The following is an 11,117-nucleotide window of genomic DNA, read 5'->3' as shown; positions in this document are numbered from 1 at the left end:
AGCTCCTGTTTGTGTAACTGCTAAACATAATCGGCTTTGTGAGGAACCATCCAAAACAGGAACTGGCTGTGAAATAAAAAAATCAGGACGGCAAATATTTTTGGCTGATGGTGACAAAAATTCTTCCAAAAAAAAAAAGCACACATTTTGATTATAGCTGTTGACAAAATTTGCCTGAGTGCTTTGCTTTGAAATGGTGTTTTTGAAGCTGATCCAAGGAGAAGCATTTCAGATCAGTCCAGATAAAACCCGGAGCCAGCTGCCAGGACGTTTTGTCTTCACTTCAGTTGGAGAGAAGTGGTCAGCTCAGCTTTTCACCCCCTAGTTTGTGTGTCCTTTAACAGCTAGAGCTGCTAGCTAATATCATGGAAAAGAGTTGGCAACGCTGGGCTGGAGTCAGTTGGATTTCTAAAACCACAAGTAAAGGCATTGGGAGACAAAGGGAGAGACCTCGACTTGTTTGGGGGATCACAGATTTACTATTCAGCTCTTTGGAGATGATGCCGTCCTGACAGCAGCAGAGTGTAAAAAGGTCAGGATCGCCGTGGTTTTCTGCCGGACACAGCAGGTTTCTCCCCACTGGTCAACGAGCTAAATTATCTCTGAGTCTTGATCACAAGTTAAGGTATAATGGAGTGTGAAGATGGAGGGGCGGATTGGTGCGGCATCAGCAGTAAAGCCCACTGGACCGGGGTCTGCACCTGAAGGCAAACCTTTTGATTTACTAGATCTTTGGTCAGGAGCTTTGGGTACTGAACCAAAGCACGAAGCTCAGACTTCTGGAGGGAGATCATAGCAGATCCTTTGTGCCAAAAGGAGCCACTTGAGGTGGTTCAGGCATCAGATCAGGATACCTGCTGTTCCTGTTCCAGGAACATCAAATTGGTAGGGAACCTGGGGAGGACCCAGAATACGCTGAAGAGATTGTGTAACCAGATGAGAGACGTTGCTGGGGATGTCTGGACTAGCTTGCTGCCACCATGACTCAAAGTCCAACTGAGGCTGATGGGAATGTCATTGGTTTTGCACATATTTGGTCAATAATCAAAGTATAGGACAAACTGAGATTTTGACCAAAAAGATGGAAAAAGTAGAGAATCGCCACAGTTACTAGGATACATCCTCTGAGAACCACGACATTTGAGAAAGTCTTGAAAAAAGTCGTGGAGCGTCAAACATCGTTATCCATAAAATATCTCTAAAAAAAAAACTACTCAACTTAATTTTTTGTCTTGGTAGATGAAGCGATTCATGGAGTAATCATTTCACCTCTCGACCGAAACTGGCGTTCAGCGGCTCGTCTCCGACGCAGACGCTCGCCATCCATCATTCCTCCCGTCTGCTGCGTCAGCGTCGTGCTTTGATGCAACATTGGCCACGTCTCTTCTCATCCACACACATACAGCCAACACCTGAGCAGGAGAACGCTGTCAGTCCCTCTTTTCAACCTTCCATCCTCTCAGACTAGCTCTCCTCTTGGCCGTAGGTTAAAAACCATGTTTCCCCCCCTTCTTGTGTGAGCATATCAGAGGAATGAGATGTCCCCGTTTCATAAAATGTAAGCACCGAACTAGGCACCAGTGTAATTTTCTATCCCTGCGCCGCTGTGATCCCCTGAAGCTGTGCGAGAGAGATTAGCTAAATTCATCTACTTCACAGAGTTTTGTTTTACCCATGGGCCCTGGGGTGGGAGATTACTTGGGAAAATTAGAACTTTTTTTAAATAGTTTCCCCTGCCGACGACGCCTTTGATGTTGGTGTTGTGATAACAGTTTGCCATCTTTACCCCAAATCCAATTTTTGTTATCACCATCTTTCTCTCTCTGGTTATCTCTTGTTCCAAAATCTCTTACTCTTAATTTTCTGTTTATTGCATATTCTGTGTGCAAACATGGCTGGACCGGTGCTATATTAAACTAATATCACACATGCAGTTACAGCATACAGCATGTGTGTGCCTGTTTGCTTCTGCCAGCATCTCTTCTTGTTCCCTTTCTTCTCCCATCCCATTCCCCCACTCAAGTCGTCCATATGTGATCCTGGATGAGAGTTGGCATCACGCTGATGCAAACGCCCGGTTGTCATGGCAACACATCGGCTCCTCTCCGTGCCAGTATATTTCCCCCGATCCTTGACTGTTTGTTGCGTTATGTGTCCAGAACAAAAGGCGTTGACGGTAAATAAAATCACAACAAATTAATAAAAACATTTTAAAAAACGCCTGCAGTCTCGCTGCCCGTCACGATGGATTTCTGCAAAATGTCGGAGCTTTGAAGATTAATTTAAAACACACACACACACAGCTAGAGGTTTTGTCTTATTTATCGTGTGTGTGTGTGTTGAAGTTCTACCCAGAAGCAATTCCTCAAATCCCATTACACCCGGCCCCAAACACTGAGGGGATCCAGTCCCCGAAGCTAAGACAGTTGGTATGGAAACAGATCAGCAAAGCTCCAAATCTCTCTTTTAACGACTCATTGCCAGTCGCCGCTCGCCCATTAATGTAACCGCTTCCACATCAGGGCAGCGAGGAACACCATCACAAACCCAAACCGCTGCAGGGGAGAGGAGCGATGTATGAATGGGTTGGTGGGCACAGCGGTAATCATAGACCCCCCACCCCCTCCTTCCCTTGTCATGTTTCAATTTCCTCCCTGAGTTTATCTGACTTCCTTTTACTCGCAAACCCTTTAATGTGCCGCTTTCAGATGCCTTTTGCTGCCAGGGAGAAAACATGATTGGATTGCTGGTTTTTCACATCTGAAAAACACATCAAATAACAGGAGGGCTAAGGGAGTGCACGGGGTCCTATTCTGTCATTTCAAACCCTGTGGAATCCAAAATGAAAAAAAGGTAATAGAGCATCAATAAACCAAATGCCATGGGTGTAAATGTAGATGGGAGACACACACACACACAGATGTTGATTCTGCAGAAAAAAGATCACAGCTACTTTATCACTCTGAGTTCCCGCAGAGAGCGCTTGCTTCCTGCTCCGCCGATTCTCTCATCTCGCTGACAGCCGCAAAAAAAACGGAGATGAGGGGGAAAAAATCAGGAGGACGGCGAGGGACGAGAGGGGACGCACCGAGGGTGGAGTCAAAAACAGGGGAGAGCGCATCGCAGATGAAAGGGATGGAAGTATAGCCTTAGAGGGGAAAAGGATTACTGATGTTACAGCAGCTAATCCTCAACCTGGCTGAATAACTTGGCCCGCGGTTAGCGAGTTAGATAGATGTTACAGTGGCTGCTCCGGCCTCATCAACACTATCAGCTTCCTGGTTTATGACATGTATAATCTATGACTTCTTCTTGAGGATTTTAAGGCAAAATGTTTGTGGTAAAAAAATGTTTTTAAAAACCTCATTTACACTGCCGAACTATTAGCTTACAAGCGGCTCTGTGAGCTGAATCTAAACGTCACCACGGCCATGTTGGCAGCTAACATGCCGATGCTAAGCAGGTATAACACTTATAATGCTCACCTGTCGTAGTTTATGTTAGGATGCTACCGTTCGCTACGTAGCACTTAACACAAAGTGTTTGGTCATAAACTGAAGTCCTGGACAAATCAAATTCATCCTGAATTAAGACATAAACGTACAAAATGTCATGGCGATCCATCCATACAGCTGTGGAGACATTTCACTGAAAACCAGAGACGTGAACGTCGGTGATGAGATTTGGCGGGCGAACTGACCGCCGTGCGTAGAGCCACGCTGCGAGCTACACTAAAAATGCAATTAGGCGGAGGCCACAAATGCCACGTTCCAGTTAATCACTGAGTCGCTGCTATTGATTATCAGCCTTGTTAAGTCCTTAAAAATGCATTCATGTCTAAGAACACTATGCAGAACGTTGTGTTGTAACTGAGAGGGAAGACAAAAGGTGTCTCCACCTTCAGAGCTGGTACATTGCCCCTGGCAGCTGAGGCTCCTTGGCAGCACAAAGAGCAATTTGACCGGGACATTGGTGTTGTGGAGGACGAATTGAATTTGCTGTCCTTCCATGTACCCGAGGATGATTGAAAAATAATACAAATACAGTTTGTTTTGGTTGTCTGAAGATAAAGACTGCAAATTAAACATCTGCAAAATAAATAAACATAAAATAAACGGGAAAGAGAGGGTGAAGAGCAGCGCTCGTCATCATCCCAGAACAGTGCGTGGTTTATCATCAGCCGACAGGATGCTCATCAGGAAAAACATCCACCGCAGAAAAGCATGTTCATCTTTCTGCATCTGATCGGGATATCGAAATATGTATCTCTGCGCTCTCTTGATCTATCTCAATGCGTTATTTTTAACAAAAATAATGAAAAAATAATAAAAAATCATGTTCATTTTAATGTTTATTTTATGTCTGAACGTCAGTGTTTTCTTTGTTTGAATAAAAGGCAGGCTTTTATGTTTGGATGTTGAGCTGAACAGCAAATATGGGCTAAATTATGAGACTACACTGCCACCTACTGGTGGAAAGATGCATCATCATTAATGCAGCTTTCAGGTTATTTTCATTGATTGGTGCTTTAAATGGAAAGGGCTTTTACGTGCTCTTGTTAACCAGTGTGCCACAACAACATTAAGGTTATCATTGCATTAACAAGCTTTATTATGACACCAGCTCAAAATATGAATCTAAAACTATTATGTAATTTATTTCTATCTTTATAGCAACAATTAAAAATAACTTTTTCCTCACATAATCAGATCATTTGAATTATATATGAGAGCTTTACACAAGTGAATTAGGCTGCCATCCTTCTGAAAACATCCACCTCTCTAATGAATCTATATCTTAAATATTTACATGTCTTATATCTTTGTTCTCTCTCTTGTGTTGTTCTTTCACATAATGAAGACTAATAAAGTGTATTTAAAAAAAATAGTCTTGTACGTATCTTATAATATTCTTCTTCTCAGTGTGAGCGTGTTTAAAGGCTGCAGCGCCCCCGTGTGGTCACCTGGACTCTGTGGTTTCCCGACGGCGGAATCAAACAGAGGAGCAGGTGTGGTGAACTAACGGTCAGAAACACACAGGTCTAAACCGGAACCCGTGTCGTCTAGTCTTCAAAATAAAAGCGCAGAAAAAAACTTGTGAAAAGAAACGAGCAAATGTCATTACTGAACATTTTTGTCGATAAAAGATACAGATTGTAGTTCAATGTAGGCTGTTGATTGTTTGTTTTTTAAAACAGGTCTGCTATGGCTTTGCTTCGCAAATTATTATTTTTAACAGTTACTGGGGCTGTGACCTCTTGACAGAGTGGCGTTTTTAGGTGGAAAACATACATTTACGTTACATTTTCTACACAGATTAACACAGGTAACGTAGATGAACGTATTGCTGGATACATACCTGTTCTCCTCTTGCATGCGGGTTGTCCTGTTGCCTGTTTCAACATGTTTTTGACCGGTAAACAAAAAAATAACAAACAAAAAACATCTTCTCAGACAAGCTAGCAGTTAGCCACTTGTTACCAGAAAACCACTCCTCGTTATATCTAGTTATTTTCAAGAGGGGGGTTTATTTGCCAACAATATCCGACAACTGATGGGAACCAAAGTGTTTTAATCTCACAACTTTAAAACACACCGTTGAAGATAATCTGCATTGTTTTACGGCGACTAGCTTGTTTGAAACAAACGGCTACGAGCGCGTGACAACGTCCGTTTGGGGCATGCGCATTATCGCATTTGCCCTCGCGACACTTGACGTTGCGAGTGCGCGCAGTTAAAAGATAATTGTGTAAAAACATGACATTGACGGTGTGATAGCTAACAGAAGAAACCGATACTCATTATGTAATGCGTTAATCCAGACTTGTTAATTAGTAACCGCTGCAATGGAATGCTTTTGTTTTGAAATTCACAGCCGGAAAAGCGCGTCCACGCCGCAGCAGAGCCGTCAGCGAGCTTATCCGCCTGTGCGTCTTCTTGAGGGTGACGCGCGCACACCGGTGCCGGTTGCTTGGCGTGCAGGCGTTAACGGGGAAAGGACGCCGGTTGAACCGTTTTACTACACTCGGGGTTTTTTTGTTGTTGCCATGTTCAAAAAGCGGATCCATCCTCGAACTGCGTGAGTGATTTTTCTTTTTAAAACCGCGAAGATGTTGACGGACATGGTCGTGGAGCAGGAATTCGAGATGAAGGAGGAGGAACCGTGGTACGACAAGCAAGACCTTGAACACGGTACACATTTAATTTCACTCTTTGTCTCCGAACCCTGTTATGAATCATCGTGTAATTAACACGAATTATAATGCATTTGCATTTAATATGTGTGTAGGTTGACATTAAACCGGTGCACGGGAGGTTAAATGTGCAGGAATTAAATGTAAATTTCTCACCCTATAATATGTGATATTTTAAGTCAAGGTGATTTATCTGGTTTTTGGTGTTTGTGAAGCACCTTGAATGGCTGCAGGAGAAATGCATCAGTCAGCAGGACGCTCACAAATGCGGCAAAGTGGAGAAAAAAACCCAGAAAAGGTGGTTTTGACTTGATTCATCCCTTTTAATGCTTTTACACTTCAAGGTTGTTAGGTTGTTATATTCACTTCCCTTCCAATGTGTCATTTTGTGCATTATTTTACATGTAACATGTAAGTAGACGGAGGAAAGGTAAAATAATACATATCTGGATTGACTGTCAGGCAAATTAAAAGGCAAATTATAGGGCAATAAGCAGCAGACTTGAATATTCAGTTCACAAAGGTGGACTAACACTTTTTTTAAGAAGTGGACTACTGGACGCCAACTCACAACAAAAACCTGCACAGCAAAGTCCTCGTGTCTCCCATTGGGTGAGACTTAACCTGCTTCACTGATGGTCCCTCACTCCATCCCCCCCCCCCCCCTCTGCAGACCTGCAGCTGGCCGCCGAGCTCGGGAAGACCCTTCTGGAGAGGAACAGGGAGCTGGAGCAAGGCCTGCAGCAGATGTACTCCACCAACCAGGAGCAGCTGCAGGAGATCGAGGTAAAAAAAGGTGTTTCTGAATGCTGCTGTGAAATTGCACCATCGCAGGTTTGCATTGCATTAGAAAAGCCTCACATGTGGCCTAAAAGGGAAATACTGCTGTGCAGGGGGCGTGATTTCCTCAGAGGATGTTGGATTCATGTCCCAATCACTTGCTTCTCTTGGTTATTGTGTTTCACATACGGGCAAAAAGTATCAGGTCTCTATGAAGGAACGTAAATGTGATTATGATGCAATTCATGCTTTTATTTTGGGAACAAATTTAACCCTGATTTGCTGTTTTTAATGTTAAAAGTGTATGAATTTATATTCCTTGTATGTATTTGTTGCTGTGTATATGCAGGACTTCCTGTAGACCTATTAAGCCCCCCACGGCTCAATTTAATTCCGTTGAGTGAGGTCCGCCTGGCACTAAACCCTCCTCTTCTCACTGCCGACACTCCGATCTCTTAAGACCTTTCCTGGACACCCGTGACGTGGCCAGTCTGATCATGACCTGTGTTGCAATTCGTCCCCTCGGAGGAATTCCTTGTAAATGATCTTTGAGAGTAAAGCCAACCTGTCCAACTTGTCGGTTGACCCGTCTGTTTTGTTGTCACCGTGAAGTTCATGTTCCTTGTTGCGTTCGGCGGAGACTAGATTAGACGAGGAAAGGTTCAACGTGTCCTCGCTGCAGCGGCTGATAAGATAACCTGTCCTCAAGGAAACTGATTGAGAGACACTTGGCTGCTGCTTGGAAACAAAAACATCAGATTGTCTCTTTAAATCTCTGTTGTTGGATGTTGTGAAGAAAGTGTCTAATGATTGACAACGATTGATTCTTCTGGTTGACCTACTTATTATGGATTTGGTTGAAAAACTACATTTTTAGCCACTATGTTGCCATTCATTAACTGTTGATTTAATTCATTTTTTAAATCCTTTGGATGTGTCCTTCTTGGATCTGAATGTATGAATTATGCTTTATGGTTTCGTACATACATTTTGAGTGCCCTCTGTCGCCTCCTCCAGTACCTGACGAAGCAGGTGGACCTCCTCAGGCAGGTCAACGACCAGCACGCCAAAGTGTACGAGCAGCTGGACGTGTCGGCCCGAGAGCTGGAGCACAGCAACCGCAAACTGGTGCTGGACAACCGGACGGCTCAGCAGAAGATCCAGGGGTAAGTCTGGAGACATGTGGTCTGACCTCTTCCTCTGGGGCTCAAAACGCCCCTCGTTGGTAACCTTGACGACGCTGTGTCCAGGCTGACGGAGACGGTGGAGCTGCTGCAGACGCAGGTGGAGGAGCTGCAACGTCAGGTGGAAGGGTTGAAGCTGAGTCCGTGTCGGCCTCCGACGCCGCCGCCGCCGCACAGGACGTGGCGACCTCGCAGCTCTCAGAGCGTCTCCTGCCTGAAAGAGCTGCAGAACACACTCGGGTGAGGAGACGCAAATGCAGAGCGCCATCTTTTTGGACTGTTAGTCACACAAAACAAGCAATTTCAAAACATTTTTTCATCAATTTAATCATCTTCTATTAAGTCACACTAAAAAAAAATCAACAATTTTGGAAAAAAAAATAAATAAATACGTTTAGGCAGAAATTTATCAACAATAATATTGAGTTGATTCGTCGTTTGAGTCATTATTCAAGCAAAAATGCCAAATATTCTCAGGTTTCTGCTTCTTAAAAGTGAGGATTTGTTGCTTTTCAAGTTGGTGATAAATTAAATACATTGGTTGGAGAAAAATCTGCCCCTGATTATGAAACAAAGAGCCGAATAGCTGCGAACGAATGGACTCACACTCAAGTAATAATAACCTCTATTTAATACATCCTGGTGATTTTTGGGCCAGAAATAATTCAGTTTCAGTGTCTCTTGTTGATATATTGAGTCTTAAAATAGTTTGAGTTAATCCTGGTAGCTGGTTTAATCAAATCAAAACTTAAATGCCTTGTCACTGATCCAGAAGCTCTTTGTAAGCTTTAAGAAGGGAAGCAGCAAATCCTCCTCCTGGCTTTAGCCCCCCCCCCCCATGTGTGCTAATCCTACTGGCTGGCAGTTAGCCACGTCCACCTCACAGTGAGTTTTCACTCTGAATGATGTCACTTCCTCTTGGCCTGGACCGTCCTGTGGCGGCGTGACAAGTTCATGTGTGCCCCGGTGTAATCTCTGAGTGCTCCCTCATCACCGTCCCGGTCAGACAGACACCAAATCTAACTGGGGAATAGAGAGAGACGGGTCTGAAGTGTGGTGGGAGAGGTTGGGAGGGAGGAGGAGGGCAAAGTCCGAGCGTGTCTCGATATCTCTGAGGCCGACATTGATTCTTCAGCTGATTTCTAATCTACTTGGTTCTACTGATAAGCTTAGTGAGGCCTTTCTTGGCCTTGTATGCTGTTTTTATTATGTAACATGTTTGTTTTTCTTTTTTTCTTTCCTGTTATCAGATATGTTTTTAGTTGAATCAACCACAAAAAAAACAAGAATAGAAGCCTGACATATTTAAATATTAATATTTAAATGAACTAAACGCGTCTACAGTGTTGTGAGTCTGAACTCGTGACCTTTGGCACTTCCTGTCACCTTTCACTTTGACTTGTTCTGACCACCATTAGAAATGCACATCGATCTGACCGTCTGTGTGTCTCTGCGCAGCTACGAGTACGACGAAGCCTCCGACGGCCTCGAGTCCTCCGACGTGTCGTGGCACGAGGAGGAGCAGGCGTCGCTACGACAATCCCTCCGCAGCCTCCAGACTCAGTTCGCCGGCGAGCGCGCTCGGAGGGAGGAGTCGGAGCGGGAGGCGGAGCTGCTGGCCGGTGAAAACGCAGCGCTGGAGCAGCAGCTGGCAGGGATGGAGGGCTACCAGGTAGGTCCTGAATACACACCGGAAACACAAGCAGACCACATGGGGTTATATTCAGGGTTCTTGTATCATCTGTTCCTCTCTGCTTCAGGCCAGAGTGGCCGAGCTGGAGCGCGAGTCCGAGGAGCTCCGTCAGCTCTGGAAGTCGGACTCCTCCGCCAGATCCGCCAGGCCGGACGCCATCCACAGCATGCTGCCCAACTCCATGCTCCTCAACGCGGAGGAGGAACACGAGGAGGACGCAGCCAGAAGCCCCTGGGTGCTGAAGCGCTGGGACAGCGAGAAGCTGATGAAGGGGACGCCGATGCACGACAGTCCCGACAGGGTCTACGACCACGAGTGCTCCTGCGTGCGGCGAGCCGAGGTGGTGAAGTTCCGCGGGATCTCGCTGCTCAACGAGGTCGATGCTCAGTACAGTGCCTTGCAGGTGAAGTACGATGAGCTGCTGCGGCGCTGCCACCTGGGGGGGCAGCAGCAGGAGGAGGAGGAGGAGGAGGAGCAGGAGCCGACCCACAAGTCGGTCCAGACTGCAGGTCTTGCCGTCTCTTGTCCTGCTCTGACGGTCCTCGAGGAGGACTTTCATCAGCCGGAGTATAAGGAGCTTTTCAGGGAGATCTTCTCCCGCATTCAGAAAACCAAAGAGGACCTGATTGAAAACAGAGGGCGACCCTCCGCTGGTGAAGTGCTGCCTTTTGTGCATTAGTAGCTTCCCTGTAAAAAATAAGAGACCTGCTGCAAGATGAATGAATGTCTTCCAGTTAAAGAGTGAATCATCAGAAAGACTCTTCCAGCAGCACGTTAAGCTAACTGTGTTTTTTGCCCAGAAATGGTGATCGTCGTGCAAAGAGGTTATGAGATGAGAGTGATGCAGGAAAAACAAGGCCAAACACCACCAGCTCAGAAACACCAGTGCCTGACGCCGCCGTCTCTACTGTGCACTCGCTCTACCTCACTTCGCACAACCCGGTTCACAAGCCGAGCCCTCCGAGGAAGCCATTATCTGGGTCGTCCTCTCCATGAGCTGTACGCTAACGCTTTATTCTACGGGTCCTAAAGTTTCCTAGACGAATATAGAAAATCATGGAAAGCCTCCTGGGAAAGATGTAAAGTTGTGTTTTGGTGCTAATAGATAAATATAGAGAAAATTTGGAACACTTCCAATTAAATAATTGCAGTTATTTGCTGGATTAACCTTAAAACGTCAGAATAATTCAGCATATCTGGGTCCTTTTCTTTCTTTGAAGTCAATTCCTCAAACTGGTACTAATGGACTGATTTAAATAGCTGTTTT

At 45.1% G+C, this 11,117-nt stretch overlaps 1 protein-coding gene across 1 annotated transcript; it reads left to right on the top strand.

Moving 5' to 3' along the window:
* Positions 1-5,958: 5,958 nt before the first annotated feature.
* LOC311033050 (cerebellar degeneration-related protein 2-like) lies at positions 5,959-11,117 on the top strand. Its single transcript, XM_084040221.1, has 6 exons — positions 5,959-6,191; positions 6,867-6,979; positions 7,991-8,139; positions 8,224-8,397; positions 9,616-9,829; positions 9,918-11,117. The coding sequence occupies exons 1-6, from the start codon at positions 6,110-6,112 to the stop codon at positions 10,527-10,529; spliced, it is 1,344 nt and encodes a 447-aa protein (XP_083896347.1). The 5' UTR covers positions 5,959-6,109; the 3' UTR covers positions 10,530-11,117.

This window comes from Eutrigla gurnardus (assembly GCF_963514095.1).
Source record: "Eutrigla gurnardus genome assembly, chromosome: 22".
NCBI lineage: Eukaryota > Metazoa > Chordata > Actinopteri > Perciformes > Triglidae > Eutrigla > Eutrigla gurnardus.
This window is presented reverse-complemented; position numbering and strand designations above follow the sequence as displayed.

Coding starts and splice junctions, on each gene's coding strand:
- LOC311033050 (XM_084040221.1), top strand. CDS start 6,110: ATGTTGACGGACATGGTCGTGGAGCAGGAATTCGAGATGAAGGAGGAG. Junction 6,192..6,866: donor CAAGCAAGACCTTGAACACG/GTACACATTTAA, acceptor CCCCCTCTGCAG/ACCTGCAGCTGGCCGCCGAG. Junction 8,140..8,223: donor GCTCAGCAGAAGATCCAGGG/GTAAGTCTGGAG, acceptor CGCTGTGTCCAG/GCTGACGGAGACGGTGGAGC.